Below are 24,530 nucleotides of genomic sequence, written 5' to 3' on the forward strand. Positions count from 1 at the left end.
AACCTATATTGATGTAGGTTGAAAATATACGCTATATACACTGCGAAGACAAGATACTTAACGTTCGAACTGGAATACATTAGTTTTTGCAAATAATAGCTCATTTGGAATTTGATGCCTGCAACATGTTTTGAAAAAAGCTGGCACAAATGGCAAAACAAACTGAGAAAGATGAGGAATGCTCATCAAGCACTTATTTGGAACATCCCACAGGTGAACAGGCTAATTTGGAACAGGTAGGTGCCATGATTGGGTATAAAAGCAGCTTCCATAAAATGCTCAGTCATTCACAAACAAGGATGGGGTGAGGGTCACCACTTTGTGAACAAATGCCTGAGCAAATTGTTTAAGAACATTTCTTAACCAGCTATTGCAAGGAATTTAAGAATTTCGCCATCTACGGTCTATAATATCAAAAGGTTCAGAAAATCTGGAGAAATCACTACACTTAAGCAGCAAGGCTGAAAACCAACATTGACTGTCTGTGACCTCCGATCCCTCAGTCGGTACTGCATCATAAACCGACATCAGTGTGTAAAGGATATCACCACATGGGCTCAGGAACACTTCAGAAAACCACTGTCAGTAACTACAGTTTGTCACTGCACCTGTAAGTGCAAGTTAAAACTCTACTATGCAAAGCGAAAGCCATTTATCAACAACACCCAGAAACGCCACCGGCTTCGCTGGGCTCGAGCTCATCTTAGATAGACTGATGCAAAGTGTAAAAGTGTTTTGTGGTCTGAGGAGTCCACATTTCAAATTGTTTTTGGAAACTGTGGATCTTGTGTCCTCCGGAACAAAGAAGAAAAGAACCATCCGGATTGTTATGGGTGCAAAATTCAAAAGCCAGCATCTGTGATGGTATGGGGGTGTATTAGTGTCCAAGGCATGGGTAACTTACACATCTGTGAAGGTCCAATTAATGCTGTACATTCAGGTTTTGGAGCAACATATGTTTCCATCCAAGTAACGTTATAATGGCCGCTTATTTCAGCTAGACAATGCCAAGCCATGTGTTACAACAGCGTGGCTTCATAGTAAAAGAGTGCAGGTACTAGACTGGCCTGCCTGTAGTCCTGTCATCTTCCATTGAAAATGTGTGGCGCAATAGGGAGCCTAAAATACCACAATGGAGACCCCGGACTGTTGAATAACTTAAGCTGTACATTAAGCAAGAATGGGAAATAATTCCACCTGAAAAGCTTAAAAAATTGGTCTCTTCAGTTCCCAAACGTTTACTGAGTGTTGTTAAAAGGAAAGGCCATGTAACACAGTGGTAAAAATGCCCCTGTGCCAACTTTTTTGCACTGTGTTGCTGCCATTAATTTCTAAGTTAATGACTATTTGCAAAAAAAAAATAGTTTCTCAGTTCGCACATTAAATATCTTAACTTTGCAGTCTATTCAATTGAATATAAGTTGAAAAGGATTTGAAAATCATTGTGAATTACACAAGGTGCCAACTTCACTGGTTTGGGGTTTTGTAATTCAAAAAGTTTAAGGGTTCTTTTATTCTCTTTAAACGCTGCAGACATTAAAATGAATGGATCTAAATGTACTGCACTGTGTCTACAATAATCTAATATTAAAAGACTGCTTAATTTGACAATGCATTTTTCATATAGATTAATTAGTACTATGGAATGACCAGCTAATAACAAAAAACACCAGTGTGTCAGCTTTGATCCCAGTTACGTAGAACATCTGATTAGAGTATAATCAAAATGTCGCTTCTATACAGAAACAATTTGAAACGTGTTTCAAATGTGGCTTGCGTCGTCATAAACTACTGTAATTACACGTATTTATACTCCACTAATGAAATGCACAATATTTGCATATAAAAAGGTGTGTAAAAATGTGGACTTTTGAGTTGTTGCCACTAGAGGGAGACAACGTCTGAACTCCAACGCTAGCTTCACGGCACTTTTTCTTTTCAGCAATTTATTTAAAAAAAACAATATGATTTAACACATACACCATCCTTCAGAACATAAACAATATTAACACAAATCTGTATAATTTTACAAATGTGTACATGAAAAATATTTACATTAAGGGTACACGACAAAATACAAAGAAGCGAAATCAACTTCCGGTTACTATTTCCGGAGGCTAACGCTGGTATTTTGCTAACGAAATATCTCAGCCATGAATTAACATTGGAGTGTCCAGCTAAGTCCCAGAAAACGTCTCGGTAGGTAAAACGTCGTCACGGTAGCAATAGGAATCTACGGTTATTGTCATTTTCGCTCATTGGTAACGTTACTTCAAGATGACATTCAGTTAGCTAATGTAGCTAGCTGTGTTTGCTAGGCTCGCTTCTACTAACCATAACATTGCGACACCCAGCTGTAATCAAACATCGCCCTTGGTTTTAAGATACTAAGGTTTCGGTTCTTGTCTTGTCAACATTTTCCTTAATGGTTATGTGTACATTTCAGACCATTTAGTAAATCACTGCAGTCCATCTGTTTTTGTAAATTCTGATAGGAGATGGTTCAATCACTATTTATTGGACGTTTATCAGCATATGTGATGCTCACAAAAAGTAAGGGATATATTATGTTGTCGGGGTATACTTTCAGGATCAACATAACATGCACGATAGATAAATGCATACTGTATGCCTGTGTGTAATCTGGTTTGATTGATTGAAACTTTTATTTGTAGATTGCACAGTGAAGTACATATTCCGTACAACTGACCACTAAATGGTAACACCCGAATAAGTTTTTCAACTTGTTTAAGTCGGGGTCTACTTTAATTGATTTATGATACAGATATATACTAGGAAATATATACTAACATCATAATACAGTCATCACACAAGATAATCATCAGAGTATATACATTGAATTATTTATATTATTTACAATCCGGGGTGTGGGATATGAAGGGGGGCGTGGGGGGTTAGATTTGGTTGGTATCAACACTTCAGTCATCAACAATCAGCATCAACAATTGCATCATCAGAGAAATGCATATTGAAACAGTGTAGGACTGACTTGGTAGGATATGTACAGCAAGTGGTGGACATAGAGAGAGAGATCAGAAAGTATAAGAAAAAATGTCTACATTTGATTGTTTACATTTGATTATTTACAATCCGAAGAGGTATTATGTGGAAGGGAGGGTGTTAGTTCAGGGTTGTAGTTGCCTGGAGGTGTTCTTTTAGTGCGGTTTTGAAGGAGGATAGAGATGCCCTTTCTTTTACACCTGTTGGGAGTGCATTCCATATTGATGTGGCATAGAAAGAGAATGAGTTAAGACCTTTGTTAGTTCGGAATCTGGGTTTAACGTGGTTAGTGGAGCTCCCCCTGCATGGTGTTGTGTTATGGCGGTCATTTACGTTAAGGAAGTAGTTTGACATGTACTTCGGTTTTAGGGAGGTGTAGCGAATTTTATAGACTAGGCTCAGTGCAAGTTGTTTTACTCTGTCCTCCACCCTGAGCCAGCCCACTTTGGAGAAGTGGGTAGGAGTGAGTTGGGATTTGGGGTGGAGGTCTCAAAGTAATCTGACTAGCTTGTTCTGGGATGTTTTGAGTCTAGATTTGAGGGATTTGGAGGTGCTAGGGTACCAGGAGGTGCATGCGTAATCGAAAAAGGGTTGAACGAGAGTTCCCGCTAGAATCTTCATGGTGCTTTTGTTGACCAGAGAGGAGATTCTGTAGAGAAATCTCGTTCGTTGGTTGACCTTTTTGATTACCTTGGTTGCCATTTTATCACAGGAAAGATTCGCCTCTAGAATGGAACCTAGGTAGGTGACTTCATCCTTCCTTGTGATAACAATGTCACCCACTTTTATAGTGAAGTCATTGACTTTGTTAAGGTTGATGTGGGACCCAAATAGGATGGATTCCGTTTTACCCAAGTGTATGGATATGGATGGTCCATTGTTAGATCGGTGATTTTAAAATGTATCCACCAAGTACTACTTTAGAATACTCTTGGTTCTCCAAGTACCATCATAGTGACCAACATTAAAACACTGTGGCGTGGTAGGCCAAAGTATTCACTAAAAACATGGTATTGTTTAGATAGTGCTCCCTCCTGATCCATACTGCTATTAGCCAATTAGCAATTTGTACTGGTCATTATTAAGAGACAACCACCACCTTTTCCCATCACAGCCTGTAGCTACCAACAACAGAAAACCGTCTTGTCAGTGGAAACTGGAAGGAACAGCTAAAAGCAAACAGCTAAAATGATGTACAAAACAAACTATAATCTGCTACCCAAGAATGTACAACAATTCTTCTCAACAAAAGAGGAGAAATATAACCTTAGAGGAAAATCTAATTTAAAACATTTGTATGCTCGTACAACACTTAAAACCTTTAGTATATCCGTATGTGGAATTAAATTATGGAATGGATTAACCAAATAAATCAAACAAAGCACCAATATAATTCAGTTTAAGAGACTGTTCAAACTACAAGTGTTCACAAAGTACACAGAACAAGAATTATGATAAACATCTTGAACCCTTTTTTTTCCCTTTTTTTTGTTTTTTATTGAGAAAAAGATTATTTATGTATTTAATATTTCCATGCTTACTATGGTATATTATTTATTTATTATTTATTTGTTCACTGTTCTGTTACAGAGAACAAGGAAATTGGATAAAATTGCTATGATATGAAAAGGGGTTGGATTAAATAAGCTCTGCTTCTTCCTACTCCTTTTCGGACATGCTGTAATGAAACAACTGGAAATGTGTGATGCATTACATTGTATCGTATGCATGTTCAAAATAAACTGAAACTGAACTGAACGTGTATGTACGCTACATATGGCTACCCAGAAGCACTTGCAAACTTTTTAAAATGATTAAAGTAATTTGTATCTCCTTAAACATTTTCATGTCATTGGTTGATAAGATATTGTGGGTAGTATTTCATGTTTTTAATATGTAACAGACTGGATTCTATGTTTATGTTATGTTCTACATATAGTTTATTCAATGTTTAACAGTTGTGGTTTCCCATGGCCTTGAAGGCATCCTTTTTAAGTGCAGCTTTCTGTGCTAAAGTTTGTTTTTGTTTGCATTTGTTCTGTGTGTTGATTGGCTGGGAAAGGGCGGACTTAAGCGGCGACGGTGGAGAACATTTGGTTCCCACACGTGTTGAGTGATAGAAATGACGGAGTCAAACGGTTCTGATTTTCTTAATGATTTATTTTGGCGTTGACTTTGGCCTACAGTAGTCTGATTGTAACGACTTCCATTGAAGTCTGATAACGGTTTGAGTCACATCGTACAATAGTAAACTAAGTGATTCTTTGGCATACCACTAAATGGAGCCTGTGTACCACTAGTGAATGTCCCTAATTTTTTGTGAGAAATGTATTTTCCATGCCTGTGATTTCAGTGGCTGAGTCGACAGGCAGCAGGCAGACATGTATGCCTCCAGTAAATACAGCTCCCGTGGACCGGCTCTCATCCCGCGCATGAAGACCAAGCACCGCATATACTACATTACCCTCTTCTCCGTGGTGTTGCTTGGTCTTATTGCCACTGGGATGTTCCAGTTCTGGCCTCACTCCATTGAATCCTCAGCTGACTGGACCGTGGACAAACGCAGCGTTCATGATGCTCCTCTGGTGCGCCTCCCAGTCTCTAGCCCCATTCCTGAGAGAGGGGACCTCAGCTGTCGCATGCACACTTGTTTTGATGTGTACAGATGTGGCTACAATCCAAAGAATCGAATTAAAGTAAGTCCTGCACCTGTTCACACTTGGCACACCCCTTTTGAGGTTCGTCAGTGATGATTGTTGTGTCTATGCTTAGGTTTACATCTACCAGCTGCAGAGGTTTGTAGATGAACTTGGGGTTCCAATCAGCAGCACTGGACTATCACGAGAATACAACGATCTACTTAGCGCCATCTCAGATAGTGACTTCTACACCGATGATGTCAACAGGGCTTGTCTTTTTATCCCATCGACGGACGTTCTCAACCAGAACTCTTTGCGTATCAGAGAGACTGCACAGGCTCTGGCAATGCTACCCAGGTAAATTTTACTGTTGTCATTTGTCTGCTCAAACAGCTAACAATATTATGTAGGTGTCTTAAACAATCTTTAAATATTAAGGTCTTTAAGACCGATATCTAACTAAAGGTATAATGACTGCCGTACTTTCCGGACCATAGGGCTCACTGGATTATAAGGTGCACTGCCAATGAATGGTCTATTTTTTATCTTTTTTCATATATAAAGCGCACCGGATTATAGGGCGCATTGAAGGAGTCATATTATTATTATTATTATTTGTTTCTAAATTAACTCTTCCTTGTGGTCTACATAACATGTAATGGTGGTTCTTTGGTCAAAATGTTGCATAGATTATGTTTTACAGATCATCTTCAAGTCGCTTTCTGACAGTCGCTTCTGGATGCGCCGTTTTGTGGGCGGTCTTATTTACGTGGCTCACCTTCGGCAGCGTCTTCTCCCCGTCATCTTTGTTGTAGCGGTGTAGCGTGCAAGGACGGGAGTGGAAGAAGTGTCAAAAGATGGAGTTAATTGTTTTAATGACATTCAGACTTTACTTTAATCAATATCGGAGCAGCATCTCCTCATCCGGAAACAACAACAACGCGGTAAATGTGTCTCGTAAAAAAACGTCCGACCGAGACTCTCTAATAACCAAAGTTCCTTGGGTGAATAATGTAAAATCACTACACCGGTATGTTTTAGCGCTTTCATGGCGAGTTTACTGACAAATATAAGTAAGAACTTTACACTACTTTATATTAGAAATGGCAACAGCAGAAAATGAATGTCCCATAACAAGAAGATAGAGAAAAAGAAGAAGCTTATCGACTACGGCACGGACTACAAAGGCGGACACGTGAAATTTTACAGGATTTATGCAGATCACAAATACAAATCAGCAGGTACCAGAAGGTAAGAAAAGTTGCTTTTGCATAATATTGCGAAACAAAACGCCAGATAATGTCTTACCTTATACACACACACCATAATAATACTGGTATGTTGAATCGCAGTACAATCCATCAAGCGGTGCAGCTTCATAGCTTACCAAAGTCGTACTAAAACACATCAATAGATTTTTGAGAGCCATGTGTAATGTTCTATATTTTCAATGGAACATATAAAATGTTGGTGTTGTTTACTTGAGTCATATTGTCATCATGTTGCAGTATCGCTTATGTTTGACTGCCATCTACTGGTCACACTTATCATTACACCATGTACCAAATAAAATTCTTCGAGGCCGGTAAGCAAAACCAAAATTATTCTGTACATAAGGCGCAGTTTTGTGAAAAAGAGAAAAAAAAGATTTTAAGTGCGCCTTATAGTCCGGAAAATAAGGTAATTAAATATTTGTTATATATTGTTTTTGTATATAGGTCAAATGATGTTCCTTATTGCATTGATCGCCTGGTATTATTTTTTTTAGGTGGAACAAAGGAATGAACCATCTACTTTTTAACATGTTGCCAGGGGGGCCCCCAGACTACAACACTGCTTTGGATGTTCCCAGGGACAGGTAGCTACATCATGAACTAGCATTGTTTTATAGTCAGTCGACCATCTGGTATTGTTTATAGCATACAAGACTAAACACTGAATTTTGATGCATTGCTTCGATTTCACAAACAAGCCAATCGCAAGTGTACATATACTCATGGTAACAAATGTCTTATTAATTTATTTGAACTTTTCTTATTCAAGCAAATGTTTTATAAGGTGCAGGTTAGGGCAATTTCAAAAGCTCAATATTAGCCTGCTTTTTCCATTCTAAACCTAGTGTGTTTGGGGTCATTGTCCTGCAGATCTGCAAAAATGTACGCATTTGTGTATTCTATTTTAACCGTTGAATAGGCTTAAACCATTGTACATGGTGTGACGTGCTCCTTCAAAAAAGTCGAACCTTGCAGACTGTAAAGGCATTAATTGATTGGTTCGCTTGTAGTGGAACATTATTTCCTGTGTATTAGGGATGTAACAATAAACAATATTCATGATGACCTTTGTAAAACTCCAGATGGTTAGCATTACAGTTTTAAATTAATATGATCGAAAAATTCTGATTGATAATCGCACTTTGATAAACTCACTGACTGACTGGCGCAAGCTTAAATGCTAACATAAATATGAGACATTGACGTCTTTCCCCTTTCCCCATTATGAAACAACATAACCCAATCTAAACTTAGATACAAATATTACTGTCTGAGCAATTGTACACACTGAACCTACAAACTGTGCTCTCTGTGCAGCGTGATCAATCTATTGTCAATACCTGTCGTGTCAGGTCTGACATGTTCTTGTGTTTCTTAACTTTCTGTACTTGTTTCTTTTCCGGCTCTCTGATTTCTATTCACTCTGGTTTCACCACTCTGGCCTGAGCGCAGTTTCCCATCACCTGTCCCTGATTAGCAACCTGAGCACACCTGTTCGTGGTTGCCTATCAGGCTTTTATAAGCCAGCCTGCCCTGCAGTCAGGGCTGGAAGATTGTCTTGGTTATGGACAATGTTACATGTGTTGTTGAACTCCTGGTTAAGCAATTAAATACTTGTCCTACCTGCACATCGCCCTCCTGTCTCCTGCATCTTGGGGTCAAAACTACAGCAGCAATGCACACTCATGACATATATATTCAAGGAGTGTGACTGAGGTGTTTTTATGGTGCGTTTAAGGACCGCTGCACAGAGTAGGACACCATAATGTATTTTAGTTATTTGAAGAAAAACTTGGTCAAAAGATTTCAGTGTGTGTAAAAGTACCCTTTGAGCACATTCAAAAATACAGTGATAATAACTGATCATTTTGGTCATAATAACACTGATATGGAATTTTCATATCGTTACATTCCTACAGTGTATACAACTCGTTCAGAGGGCATACAGCCCACCTCCTCTAATTTCAGATCAACATTATCAGTAAAAATTACTTGTAACTAGTGCTGTCAGAAGATATTTAAAAAAAATCAAATTAATTACACTTTTTAACTTGAATTAATCATGATTAATCACAGGTTATTACTCACTTGCGTAATTTAAATTAACTTTAAAAAACAAACAATATTTGGACACACGTGCAATTTTAATGGGAGAATGTCATCCAGGAAATATAAAAAAATGTTTGCTCAAAACATGCAATCAATTTTATCTAAAAGACTCACCAAGGTGTATTTTGTAGTAAAAATTGCCACCGACCACACCAGTTGTTTCCTCACTCATCTTTGCACTGACATATCCATTGACCTGATCACTGACGGTATAACAATTCCCGTCGCCTTTTAGAATGTTGTGATTAATCTGCGTATATACACAATGAAAGCAATATTGTTTGTGATTAATCGAATTAGTCAGTTTTTATTATTTTTGACATCCCTACTTGTAAACATGTCAATTACTTTCGGCTGCAATGATACTCCTGTGCCCTTTTGAATGCCATTGTTTTCTTGCGACAAAGGACGCAGACAAGCTAAGTTGTCAACGAGACTTGAGGTTGTCACAAGAGTTGATGTCACACGCTCAACTCTGACAAGGAGCTATATAAGCAAGTCAAATTGAAGTATAAAAAAAAACCCTGCAAAAATGACTTTAATGATGTTACTAATGACTAATACAAATATTTGTCTTTTTAATATATACAAATGTTTTTTGCCTTTTTTTTTTTAATACAATTGTAAAAATGAGTCTGGTCCTGTTGGAAAACCGAGTTGTGTCCAAGTTTCAGGCATCCAGCTGTTGATTAGAGGTGAAGTTGAAGAAATTTAGAGGGAGGTTTGAAAGTCTTTACTTGGACTACTCCAAACATATGTTTTGTCATTATGCCCAAAAATAGGTCAAGTTTTGTGCATAAAACTTGAGTGAATGTATGTAAAGTCTGACCAGAACTCTATGTGGAGGGAAACAAAGTACATGCTTACAGTAAGTGGAACAATAGCAAAGTAGTTATGAGCTCATATGTTTAAGTGTCTGATAGCATCCTCAGATGTTCTCCTTTGACTGTTGTGTTTTAAAAATATATACTATTTATGTATGTAATAACTGATTGTACAGTATGGTTCAAGGCATGTCGCTAAAGAATGATTGATTGTTGATTCATGTGCGGACCCTAATGTGTTGCACAAGTAGAACACACATGTAATAAATCACTTCCAGAATGTGAAATATATATTTACAAATAGCTACAAATAGATATCCTGTACATTAAAGTGAAATTTGATGGCATATGTGAGACCACCAACAATATATTCAGATGTAAGGAATTTCCTGCGCTTCTCCAGAGAGTCTGTTTGTCTTGGATCCTAAACAGAACCAGCTGTGGTAAGATTTTCATTGTATTTGCCCTTCAGTCATTTTGCCTTTGAGCTGGAATGCTAAAAAACACTTCACTCAAACTGCCAGTGGTCCATATACATTTTGTGAAAATGGGAACAAATGGAAGACATGTGTTTTTGCTTTTTGTGTGTGTTTAAATGTACCAAATGTAGAGTTATTTGTCTTACTTTCAGAGCGCTGCTGGCTGGTGGTGGTTTCTCTACCTGGACCTACAGACAGGGTTATGATGTCAGCATTCCAGTTTACAGTCCTCTCTCTGCTGATGTGGAGCTTCCTGAGAGACAACCAGGGTGAGCGTTTTACTCATACAGTAGTACCTGTGTACTTCAATTTTTTTTCTTGACTTAATGAATAATAACAAATAATGACAAACCGTAGAATATTGCCAGCCTGAAGAGGTAAAGTTTTGCCCTCATCTAGATTCCCTGTTATTATAAATGCAATTTATATTTTTACATGAGCAAATGCAGTAAACTAATCAGATGAGATTTAACAGACATGCAACAGTCTGAGCATGTTAAGTACATTTTGCTCGTGCCTAGTTAAAGTTGCTGCCAAATGTGTTTTACATGAGGATGTGAGTGTGAAATCCTGTGAATGGTTGGTTGTTTATATGTACCCTGTCATTTACTGGCGATCAGTCCTCAGTTGGGATGTTCTGATCAGTGTTTTATCTTGCTTATTCCGATATGCCAGTTATCCCTGAGTGAGATTGGACGATGATGATACCGATACTAATCACATGTATTAACTGCAATTTTTAAAATGTATTTATGGTATCCTGCAGTGATAAAGAAATTACTTGAAATTGATACTTAAGATACAAAGAATTGCAGGTGTTTATTTCCTGTAATAGAAGTGATTATTATTAGCTTTGAGGAGCGGCTCCACACTCTAAATGGAGACACAATTAGTTGCTAGCTGCTGGTCAGCTGGGGAAGTACAAATAAATACACTGTCAGCCAGAGGGAACAGCGTTTGTAATTGGCAATAAAAAATGCATTAATCAGTAGGGATGTAACGGAATCAAAAATCTCACAGCACGATATTATCATGGTATTAAGGCCATGGTACGATATTATTGTGGTATATGTGCAAAAAACAACAACATTTTTTAAAATGCCATACTGTGTAAAATGAAGTGGCAGGATTACTGTAATTGACCAAAAACATAATGCTAATATGTTTTAATCATATTTATTTTTCCAAACATGTATTTTTAAGTGCAAATAATTGTGCAGGAGCATCCACTTTTTCAAGCAAATAATAAATAACACTTACAGTTGAGTGCCTCTATCGTGACAATGTAAACATTCAGTGTAAAACAATAATGTTCACTCTAATGTCTTTCAACTTTTACTTTCTGAGAAGCAGTATCTTCCACAGTGGATATGTTTATATCAGTTTGGAAAATGCTGTTTTTCAGAAAAGCTAACTAACAATTTAACTTTTAATAATGTAAATACCTCACAAACTGATGTTTAGCTTTGCTGGTTTCCAATATCTTTTCTGGGTGACGGTTTATGTGGCGACTTGTCCAGCCTCTAGGGTGCCCGAGTGCAGCCCCACCCCCCGCGACATAGAGAGACAAGCAGTAGAATGGATGGATTGAGGATTTATCAAGTAGCTTTTCAGTTTGCTCATATTTCTTTGAGTGTACAGGTGTCAGTGTAGCTTGAAAACGCTTGAGAAGAAAGTAGTGCGCTTTGCTTTGAATAACGCAGACTCCCTTACCCTCAAAAAGGGTAGGCTTCCACCAGAGTTTGTCTGTTTGTTAGCAACATAACTCTTAAGAGTTATGGACAGGTTTTGATGACATTTGATGTAAAAAGAAACAATTCCTTTTATCTACTACAAACACACTTCACTTCCTGCTTACGGCCTTCCATGCCTCCGCCTTGTCGACCCCGCGCTGCGCAAAGGGTTCTGGGAGATGTAGTCTATTTTCAGTCCCAGTCGACGCTAGAGTGCTGGAAATAAACTACACACCAAGTTTTTGTTTGATTTCATCACGTGTCACGGCATTATTGTGAAGACTTTGAAACCGAAATACCGCGGTATCTACAACACCGTTACATCTCTAATAATCAGCAATGGCGATCACAAAAATACTGATACTGATCGGTGGCTAATTGATTGGCACATCTCTAGTCCACTGTGTACTCTGCCTCTGTTCAAAGTTGCTCTCTTGTTCAAAGTCAGCTGGGATAGGCTCCAGCTCACCCGTGACCTGAAGCAGTAGAAAATTAATACATGTACAGTTTTTATATCACAGCTAGGTAAGATGTAGCTTTAACCTGTACTCAACTTGATTTATGGCGTATTTTACTAAAAAAAACTTTATAGTTGTTCCCAAATAATTATAAAAGCCCCTGAAATGAACAGGAAAAACTGGGAACAAAAACAATTAAGTCCAGAGACAACATGAAAAAGTTGACCCCTCTGAAGTCATATGTTGTTCATGTCCATGTATTCCGTGTCATGACATGTGCTCGCACGCCAGTCACTATCACTTGCCATTTTCAGGCCTCGCCGCTTCTTTATCCTGTCCTCTCAAACTGCCATTCACCGAGAGTACCGGGCTGAACTGGAACGCCTGAAGGAAGAAAACGGCGAAGCTCTGCTCCTTTTGGACAAGTGTAGCAACCTCTCTCAGGGAGCTGCCTCGACTCGAAAGCGCTGCTACAAGGGGCAAGTGTACAACTATCCGCAGATCCTGCAGGTGGGACGACAAACAACGGCATTAAATCATTTTGAAAATAATAGTCATATCTATCTAAAACACACTATGTTTGCTAAATGTCTATATAGGAATCCTCCTTTTGTGTGGTCTTAAGGGGGGCTCGTTTGGGTCAAGCTGCTCTGAGTGATGTTCTACAAGCGGGTTGTGTCCCCGTCATCCTCGCTGACTCCTACATTCTTCCTTTCTCTGAAGTTCTCGACTGGAAAAGGTCTGGCCAATTCAATGTTACTGCCATTAAGCGAGAAAATAACTTGAGTCATTATTTTGTGATCATTTATTTTTCTGGCATAGAGCATCTGTGGTTATTCCAGAGGAGAAGCTGTCTGAGATGTACACCATCTTGAAGAGTATTCCGCAGAGACAAGTAGAGGAGATGCAGAGACAGGTATGTAGTCCTCTCATCCTCCTTTACTCTTTGAACATTTCAATACGTCCAATCCAATCCACTTTATTTATATAGCACATTTAAACAACAAAAATGTTTCCAAAGTGCTGCACAGCAATATTAAAAACAATATTAAAAACAATATTAAAGGCCTACTGAAATGATTTTTTTTTATTTAAACGGGGATAGCAGATCCATTCTATGTGTCATACTTGATCATTTCGCGATATTGCCATATTTTTGCTGAAAGGATTTAGTAGAGAACATCGACGATAAAGTTGCAACTTTTGGTCGCTGATAAAAAAAGCCTTGACTGTACAGGAAGTAGCGTGACGTAGTCAGTTGAAAGGCTCCTGACATTTTCCTATTGTTTTCAATGCAGCTAGAGCGATTCGGACAGAGAAAGTGAGGATTACCCCATTAATTTGAGCGAGGATGAAAGATTCGTGGATGAGGTACGTTAGAGTGAAGGACTAGAATGCAGTGCAAGACATATCTTTTTTCGCTGTGACCGTAACTTAGGTACAAGCTGGCTCATTGGATTCCACACTCTCTCCTTTTTCTATTGTGGATCACGGATTTGTATTTTAAACCACCTCGGATACTATATCCTCTTGAAAATGAGAGTCGAGAACGCAAAATGGACATTCACAGTGACTTTTATCTCCACGACAATACATCGGCGAAGCTCTTTAGCTACTGAGCTAACGTGATAGCATCGGGCTCAAATGCAGATAGAAACAAAATAAATAAATCCCTGACTGGAAGGATAGACAGAAGATCAACAATACTATTAAACCATGGACATGTAAATACACGGTCAATGCTTTCCAGCCTGGCGAAGGTTAACAATGCTGTTGCTAACGACGCCATTGAAGCTAGCTTAGCACCCGGACCTCACAGAGCTATGCTAAAAACATTAGCTATCCACCTACGCCAGCCAGCCAGCCCTCATCTGCTCATCAACACCCGTGCTCACCTGCGTTCCAGCGATCGACGGTGCGACGAAGGACTTCACCCGATCACAGATGCGGTCGGCGAGACGGAGGAAGTTAAGGTGAGTTTGGCGGCTAGCGTGTCTGCTATCCATCTCTGTCCTCCTGGTTGTGTTGCTGTAGTCCGCCGCTAATACACCGATCCCACCTACAACTTTCTTCTTTGCAGTCTCCATTGTTCATTAAACAAATTGCCAAAGATTCACCAACACAGATGTCCAGAATACTGTGGAATTTTGAGATGAAAACAGAGTTTTTTGTATAGGATTCAATGTGTCTGCATACTTCCCGTTTCAACGATTGACGTCTCGCGCATACGTCATCATACATAGACATTTTCAACCGGAAGTTTAGCGGGAAATTTAAAATTGCACTTTATAAGTTAACCCGGCCGTATTGGCATGTGTTGCAATGTTAAGATTTCATCATTGATATATAAACTATCAGACTGCGTGGTCGGTAGTAGTGGGTTTCAGTAGGCCTTTAAAAACAATATTAAAAACAATGTTCAAATATTATCCTTAGCTCCACCACTGAATAAAAACAAAAAATAAATAAATATAAAACCAATTGAATAAATAGCAAACGTCCTCTTTACCCTCCTCCATATATGGTATTGTAATCTTCATTTTTCATTCAGTTGGATTTTGAAAAAAGTAAATTTGACATTTGCTGACTTTTTGTGCTGTTAATCAGTTTTGCCAGCAGAGGGCTCAATAGCTTTTGCATTTGAAAGTGTTGCATTGCAGTCATGTGCATCCATACATCTATTTTACTCTGGATTAATATAAAGCTGATCTAAAGCTAAAAATAGAAAAGTTGATGACAGGTTGATGACAGCCAAGTCTAACTGGCTCAGTAAATTCCAATTCATACAGTTTCACAGCTAGATTTAATAACATTTAACTGTACACAAACGAGTGCTTGTTTCCTTGAAGTTATAATCATGAGGTTAACATAAACTGGTTGTCCAGGCAAACAAATCCAATGTGTCTGCTTTTGGTGTAAATATTTTGACCACAGGTCAAGGTAACATACATGCACAGTAATGCATAATTCCTAGTGACCAGCTGACTTGGCTTCGCTGCTGTTTTTGATTAAGTCCAAATCACTAATGATCGCCTGCTTCTCGCCACGGCTCACTCAGTGACTTGCAGCGCACTTCTTTAGGTGCAGTCATCTGTCACACACTTGACAAGTAGACTTAAACAAAGACTTCTGTACTCCAAACTGTTTCTGCTCATGACTTTGACCTTTGGTCTAATGATTTAAATAGCAAAAGAGAAAATACATTGCTTTGGACTGTTATTAAAGAGCCTAATATCCGTTTATGAGATTAATCTTGATTGTTTTTTTTATTTGATCCTTTAATAAGTGGTAAGTGTAATAAGATAAAGATAAGTGATACATACACTTATCTGATAAAGATAAGTGTATTAATTATGTTTCCATTTTTTTATTTTATTGGCAATTTTTTAATCATCAAAGGCTAAAGAGAAGTACACATGCAGATTAAAAGATACATTACAAATATAGGGGAAGAAAGACCTTTTTCATCCCTGATCATAACAGTTTCTGCAAGCAATGGGAGAGGAAAGGGGGGGGGCATTCCCTCGGGCTAGCACAGTTTTCTTACAACCTCTTCTCAGTCGGAAAAGAAAACTTTCATCACTGGCTGATTTATGAACTGTTGGCATTCCCCCTTGGGATTAGAAAGCCTTTTTGATTTTTCTCATTGCTCTGTAAAAAATAAAAGCCAGTCTAACTTATTAATATGACACTCGGACATGTTGTTTAAAAAAATGGTTGCATGGTCACCAGACACAATTAGCCTTCTTTAAACATTGAGACCACAAATTCGCCAGCAGTTTGAACGGTCAGCCAAATTAATAAAAAAAAGGTTTTCACTAATTTTTTGCTTCTAGAAACGACCCCCAAAATAAATCCAAACATACAGTATATTTACCGCCTAAAGCAGTAACTGCACATTAGGGATGTAGTGATAAACAGTATTAATGATAACCGCAGTAAAACTTCAGACGGTTAGTACTGCCGTTTTAAATTAAAATGATCAAAAAACCGTGATTGATAGCCGCACTTTGATAAACTCACACACTAGCGCAAGCTCGCTAGCTATCTTAAATACAAACACGAAAACAAGAAACAATAACTCATGTCCTTCCACATTAATAAACAACATACCATGATTATGGTATTACTGTCTAGGCAACTAAGGTATTCAATTGTGCACATTGAGCCTACTCTCTTACAAAAAACGATCGATCTATAAGCAGAGGAAAATGACAGTGTTTTTGTTTTGTTTTATTTTTAGCGAATACACTGGGTACGAAAATTATTTAGACCTCTTTAAATTGTTCACTCTATTTCATTGCAGCCATTGGCTAAAAATGAAAAAGGTAATTTTATTTCTCAATAATGTACACTCGGCACCACAGAAACAAAAATGTAGAACTTTTTCAAATGTATTAAAAATTACAAAAACCCGAAAAATCACATGTACATAAATATTCAGACCCTTTGCTCAATTCTTTGTTGACCTTTGGCAGCAATTACAGCATCAGGTCTTTTTGAATATGATGCCACAAGCTTGGCACACCTACTGTATCTTTGGGCAGTTTCTTCCATTCCTCTTTGCCCATTCCTTTTTGCAGCACCGCTCAAGCTCCATCAGATTGGATGGGAAGCATAGGTTTTCATCCAGGATATCTCTGTACATTGCTGCATTTATCTTTGCCTCTATCCTGACGAGTCTCCCAGTTCCAACTGCTAAAAAACATCCCCATCCCCAGCATGATGCTGCCACCACCATGCTTCAGTGCACTGCAAAAAGTCAGTGTTCAAAAACAAGAAGAAAAAAAATACAAAAATTAGGGGTATTTTATTTGAACTAAGGAAAATTATCTGCCAATAGAACAAGAACATTTGGCTTGTTAAGACTTTCCAAAACAAGTCAAATTAGCTAACTTCAATGAACCCAAAAATACCTTAAAATAAGTATATTCTCACTAATAACAAGTGCACTTTTCTTGGTAGAAAAAAGAAAAGACCTTTTTGCTCAATATGTTGAAAAATATTCTTAAATTAAGTAAATGCTAGTGCCATTATCTTGACATAATGATACGCGCTCGGCATTACCGTACATTTCTTGAAACCAGCAAACTTATACTAAAAACGAATTTATTGTTCTTAATGGAAAGGCAACAAGGCAACCGCTTGTTACTCTCGGGGTCTACTAGCCGCTCAGGCAAATCATATTGTCTAAAAATAAATTTTTCCATCGATAAAATGACATCATCGCGCCAAGTGCGTGCTCTTTCAGTCAATTAGTGCGCATATATACAGCTCGGCCCCCGGCCAAAATAATTTTAATTGTAATTTTGAAGAATTCATCTGAATGTGCATGAACTATTTCTGTTCAAAATTGTTAGAAATGTCACATGTTAAATGTTTAAATATTAACTGGCAGTTTACTGTACTGTTCCAACTGTACTACATATTTAAAGGGGTCTGAATACGTTCCGTACCCACTTTATATTAACAAAGATGAAGCTGTCTACAACAGAAAGTAAACTTGTGTGACGTCACATAAACCAGACGTGAAGCAAAGTAAACAATCAATTTGCTTATATAAATAAAAAATAAAAAAACTTTTACAAATTTAAATGGGAAAACACTAACATTTAAACACCCAAATAAAAATTTGGGTCTTAAGAATCCAAAGCAATATTTATTGTCACTTCTGCCAAGAAAGTATAATGTGTCAATGTATTATAATTATATTTTAAAAAATAAATTAAACTTAGTTAAAAGATTTCTGTGTGTGTATATAAGTACTTTTTGAGCACAATAAATGATCCCGCAATAATGATAACCGTGATCGTTTTGGTCACAATAACTGTGATATGAAATATAAATGTCGTACATCCCTACTGTCAAACTATACTGTACCATACAGTCAAAGTGTGAACTTCTATTTTGGTCAAAAATGCTCTCTAGTGATAGTCTAGAGATACAATACGAGCACACACCCTAAGAACAAACAGTTGAATCAGCAGAACAAAACATTTTAGACACACATACACTCACTCCGATGTTTTTGTCATACATACTGTATGTCATTCAACTATTGCTGAGTTTTTTCAACTTTCAAAGTTTTCTTTAAATAATGTCCCCTGCAAATTATATATCATTAATTTGTCTTTTAGTATGCCATTTCAAACATGACAGGATTTGTATTATATCACACATAAGTTCATTGTCTTTTTCTATTTTATATTCGATATTCAGTATACTCATTGAAATCAATATGAATAAAGTAAAACAAAATATAAATTGTTCCTCATATTGGCATGAATTAGACATTTTAGTACAATATTGCAATATTTGATGGGTATTACTTAAAAAAAACGGTTATATGGCTTTTGCACAATAGAAAAAGACTGTAATAATGTGTAATAATTATTTCATTGTGCAGTTTTTCATTTATATGTTTAATTAATTTGTTAGTATTATTTCAACAAAGACCATCTGTCCTGCTGTAAATGTATAATGATGATAATAATAATAGTTAATCAAGATTATTACTAGCCGTAGTGGTCTGCATCAACATTCTTTATAGAGAGGAATTGTCAAAACACAAGATCCCTATTACGAGAAATTTGTGGGGGTAATTGTACTATGAACAAAAACCTGCACAGACTCGTTTATAAAGGATATGTGATCCACGATGTTTGAGATTGCTGGGGTTAAAGGTCGACACTGGTCATTTTGCTACATTTGTATTTATGAGAGGAGTTGGAATTGGGGCTTTTGACTTATATGATGACACTAAGATATATATTTTTTATTTTATTCTTTGTCTTGTGTGGTATAATATTCTAACATGGCTTTTGTTTTTTTCCTCTGTGAACATATAATGTAATAATAAATAAAATAATAAAAATAAAATATTCTCTTAAGTAAAATTAATTACCATTGGTATTTTATTTATTTTTTATATTTAACTGCAAACCCAATTTTGTTTCTATTACCACTTTTTTGAGACGAGGCCAAGGCAAAATGCCTCAACAATATGAACATTTACATAAAAACCTATTTTAGCCAAACCAGGTCATAAATGTGATTAATTTAGTCCTATTAGATGTAATAACATAGTACAAATAATTAATTGTTGTTGTTTTTATCCCCACACATTCTTTTGTTGTACTGTTTTTGTGTTGTTTTGTCATGGTAACATTTGAACAGACCACTTTCATTTTTTCCGTAGGCACGTTGGTTCTGGGAAGCTTATTTCAGCTCCATGAAGGCTATAGGCTTGACAACGCTCCAGATCATCAATGACCGCATCTACCCATACGCCGCACTCACCTACGAGCAGTGGAATAATCCACCTGTGGTGGTAGGTAACTGGTCCTTTTTGACATGCATCTTAATAATAGTGACCTAGTTATTCAAATATAATTGATCTAATGTGGATCTAGAAGCCTAGACATGTTATAAAATTAATTTTTTTTCTTTATGATTTAAAAAAATATATAACTTCAAAACCTTTACACATAGACTGGGGAAAAGGGAATATACCATATTTCTTAAAGCACAGCAAATTTAGTGCAATCGTTTTCTTGCAAATTTTCCTCTTGAGGGTGTTTGCAATTGGATTCAAGCCTGGGGTCTGTCAAAACTTATGACTAGCCAATCCATTCTTTTTGATAATTTTGGTGCATGCATTGGATCCTACCCATAGTAAAAGCTAAACATGATAATCATATTTAGCTTAGACTCTTAATATTTTAGTGCCAAATGCCCTCATACTTGGAGACTTTTATAATTTCCACAAACATAGCAATAAAGTCATTGCCACAACATATTAACTTGTATGTTTTGCGCTATGCTTATGATCATAATGTGAATGTGGAAAGTTCAACCTTGGTTTTATAAAACCATGGCACACACTTTTGGAAGACTTTGTACTGTATCTTTTTGTTTTACGTAGCTTGGCCTAGATATATGTACAAAGATTAGTGTCTCATGTTGTAAACAAGCAATGCTTGACAGAAATGTTCCGCAACTGGTATATGTCCAAAATAAAAGTAAAAGTACCGTACTGTTGACGAAAATATGACCGCATCCAACGCTAAGGCTGCTATAACACCTATAATTCACCTTCTTTGGTCCAGATCAGTTGTTAGGTATGTCCAAAATCGATGGATTTTATCTGCACCAGAGTTCAAATGCTGTCATCATCTTTAAACGTGTCCAAACGATCTGGGCCAAAATGAGAAAAATGAACTACAGTTAGATTAAAATATACCCAAACGTTCTAATGTTTACTGTGGCAATTTGTTCGTTGTGCTTTTTGAAGCACAACACGACCATCCAAGTCTTTGTATTCTCTGGGCATTCAATCGATTGCAACTTGGCTGTTCAGTTTGTCTTAGACATTTTGCCTCTTATCTTGGCTAGCTCTAGACTAGATCTGACCAATCGATGTTTATGAACATGAACTAATGAAGCCTGTTCAGTTTGTCTTAGAAGACGTTTCGTTTCGTCTCTAATCCGATTGAATGTCCTGAGAATACAATGACAATGAATGAGAACATCCATAGACCAGCATTGAACAGTTTTGATCATTATGTGTTTGGTATGCTACAACAATATCAACACAGCATACATCACACATAATGTTTCTGTCCAACCACCAATCCAGACTCCAGTCCTCCAATCCTAAAATCCTGCGTAAACAAACGCGATCTAACAAAATCAAACAAGAATCATATAGCAATGACAGGAAAAACAGGCAATACAGAATAAGATATATGAGAAGAAAAGAGGAGTCTAAGGTTGGAACTATGTTTGAGAGAAAAATCCCAAACAAATAAAAGAAATAAGACTGTAGAAAAAATTATAATAGGAACCGAGGTTAAGATGGACTTTATAATTTTCTGCCTGGGCAGCGTAGCTTGGTTGGTAGAGCGGCCATTCCAGGTTCGAGTCCCGCTTTCGCCATCCTAGTCACCGCCGTTGTGTCCTTGGGCAGGACACTTTACCTACCTGCTCCCAGTGCCACCTACACTGGTTTAAATGTAGCTTAGAGATGTAGATAATGGGTTTCACTATGTAAAGCGCTTTGAGTCACTCGAGAAAAAGAGCCTTATAAATATATACAGTATATATATTTGTGTATATATATATATATATATATTAGGGCTGTCAAACGATTAAAATATTTAATCGTGATCAATATCATTTTCATAGTTAACTCAAAATTAATTGCAGATAGATACAATTTGTCATCATTAATAAGTGTAGCCGAGACAGATAATTTGCAGGGGGGTGGCTTCAAATATCTGCATGACAATGTTTTAACGTTCTCTGTTAATTAAGAAAATGTAATATTTAGGGCTGCAACAACTAATCGATTAAATCGATTAAAATCGATTATAAAAATAGTTGGCGATTTAATTTAGTCTACGATTCATTGGATCTATGCTATGCGCATGTGCATAGGCAATTTTTTATTTGATTTTATTTTTACATTTTTAAATTGTATTTGTATTTGTATTTTTTTTAATAAACCTTTATTTATAAACTGCATGTACAAACAGCTGAGAAACAATAATCAAAATAAGTATGGTGCCAGTATGCTGTTTTTTTCAATAAAATACTGGAAAGGATAGAAATGTAGTTTGTCTCTTTTATCCGATTATTAATCGAAGTAATAATCGACAGAATAATCGATCATCAAATTAATCGTTAGTTGCAGCCCAAGTAATATTGCGCCTGCTCATTATTTTGTAATAGAGGACTCGACCAGAACATGTTATAAAATAATTTACACAATATTTCAGCCAGCCAGACAACCCCGTGCGTATGTCTGGTGTTAATGTGTATGTTAGTGTGTTATGGTGGTCATTTTTCACCTTGCCGGCGGAGAATGAACAAGTATGTGTCTCGAAGTGAAGCACGGAGGCAGACGTGTGTGCACAGAGGAAATACTTTTTGAAATTGGGCCCGTTGTTAGCATAAAATTGGCAATAAAAGCTAAAAAAAAAGCCTCAGACTTTGTTTTCTTCTGAACGCTACAATATATCATATTACTTTAATATTTTTTTTAGGTGTGGCAGCTAATATGAAGCCCGTACATTAAGGAGAAATCTTAAACATAGTTGACCCGGATGTATAGCGTAGTGCTTTTATTTTGAAGCCGGAAAAGTGTGTGATTGGGTTGAGATAGTGTCTTGACATCGTTTGCAATAAAAAAAAGTCTACTTTCGACATTGTGCCGACCGCCTTTCATTTCTGTTGAGTTTTTATGTCATCTTACTTACTAAAGGAGTCACCGTAACAATATAAATGTTATATTATCACTGCACCTTAACCGTAATCTGAACACGGAAGTGAAGCACCACACACTTTACAACGACGTTTGCTGCAGGGATGTTGCCTCTTCTCACGGCGAAAAATAGTCCTTTCTTGTCAGGAGAACAACTTGCCATGGCTTTGAATCTGATATTTCCTTAAGGTTGACTTTCCTTTGTCCATTTCTGCTCGCTTGTGGCTCATCAGTAGCAAGTGAACTGCAGCCAAGTTCACCGCAGTGGCATGGCTCGAGGGTCAAAAAGGAAGTTTTTGTGTTAATCGGCCGTTAAAAAAATTGTTATTGAAATTTATAGTTAACAGTCGGCCCTAATATATGTATGTGTGTGTATGTATGTATGTATGTATGTATGTATGTATGTATATATATATATATATATATATATATATATATATATATATATATATATATATATATACACACACACGTTAGGTCAGGAAAAAACACAATATCATCCCTACAAGCCTTTTATATAAAATCCCCTGACGAGCAGGGAGACCTGCGAAACAGGCTTGTAGGGATGATATAGTCTCATGTGTTTTTCCCTGACCTAACGTATATTCCGCTCTACCCTGGTATTGAGCACTGTGTAACGGATAAACCACAGAAACCTCGACTATATATATGTATATATATATATATGTACTGTATATATATATATATATTTATATATACATATATATATATATATGTACTGTATATATAAAGTGCTGTATATGGATCCTCTCACTACCCTTAGCACTCCTAACACACATCAGGACAATCTTATTACACATAACATAATCCACCTTTTGCTGTCTTTGTTTGGAAGTGGTAAAATCAGAACAAAGAAACCTGATTGTCTTTATGTGTGTACCCACATTATGTGGATAAATGTGGTTGTGAGAGTCTGTGGCTGCACACAACTTGGCTATGCAACCAACTGTTGAGAGCTGTTAATCATCACATTCTCACTTGTATTCAGTGTGTGGGATTCAAGGTGTAAGAACATGAAAAAATGGTTCTGTTTTGATGAACCAAGTCTGACAGGTGTACATAAGAGTTTAATGAAATTGTCAATTGTTCAATTGGAGAGATTTGGCTTTACACTTCATTTGCATGAATATACTTTATATCACCATTTGCAAGGTGAGTGAGTATAATCACCAAAAAATTATTCCCGGGCGCAGCCACCGCTGCTGCTGACTGCTCCCCTCACCTCCCAGGGTGTGATCAAGGGTGATGGGTCAAAAGCAGAGGATAATTTGACCACACCTAGTGTGTGTGTGACAATTATTGGTACTTTAACTTTAACTTAACTTATAAATTAGCTTTATACCTAGAGCTCAATTGTGTCAAGGAAGGGCCTTCCTGGTCAAGATGAGGCATAGTGTTAAAAGTTTAATTTCAGTTAGGGCATAGGAAGAACAACTTCCACAAAGCACAAAATAAATTAGTGCAACAACACCAGCAAAAGTAAATCTTTCAATTCATGTCAAACTTTAGGCTGGTGATTGAAATCACATTTACCCAGGGCTGCTAGTGAGGTTATGCTGGGGTTTGGTGAATGAAGGACAGGCCGCTAAAAGTAAAGACAGACTTCACTTTTAAGGTTGAGGCCTCTCAGACTAAAATATTTTGTGTATACATCTGTGTTTTGGCTGTCAATTAAGGGAGAAAGAGAGAGACGGAGAGAGACTTAATC

The 24,530-nt window shown here is 37.1% G+C and overlaps 1 protein-coding gene across 1 annotated transcript in view; it reads left to right on the top strand.

The window, feature by feature from the left end:
- The first annotated feature begins 2,036 nt into the window (after positions 1-2,036).
- LOC133664367 (exostosin-2) overlaps positions 2,037-24,530 on the top strand; it is a 36,846-nt gene continuing 14,352 nt past the window's right edge. Inside the window, exons 1-9 of the mRNA XM_062068925.1 lie at positions 2,037-2,199; positions 5,375-5,717; positions 5,794-6,017; positions 7,429-7,518; positions 10,499-10,615; positions 12,852-13,047; positions 13,137-13,276; positions 13,360-13,453; positions 19,736-19,867. Coding sequence (XP_061924909.1) covers positions 5,403-5,717; positions 5,794-6,017; positions 7,429-7,518; positions 10,499-10,615; positions 12,852-13,047; positions 13,137-13,276; positions 13,360-13,453; positions 19,736-19,867 — 1,308 coding nt within the window. The 5' untranslated portion in view covers positions 2,037-2,199; positions 5,375-5,402. The remainder of the gene's footprint in view (positions 2,200-5,374; positions 5,718-5,793; positions 6,018-7,428; positions 7,519-10,498; positions 10,616-12,851; positions 13,048-13,136; positions 13,277-13,359; positions 13,454-19,735; positions 19,868-24,530) is intronic.

This window comes from Entelurus aequoreus, linkage group LG02 (assembly GCF_033978785.1).
Source record: "Entelurus aequoreus isolate RoL-2023_Sb linkage group LG02, RoL_Eaeq_v1.1, whole genome shotgun sequence".
In the NCBI taxonomy this organism is placed as follows: Eukaryota; Metazoa; Chordata; class Actinopteri; order Syngnathiformes; family Syngnathidae; genus Entelurus; species Entelurus aequoreus.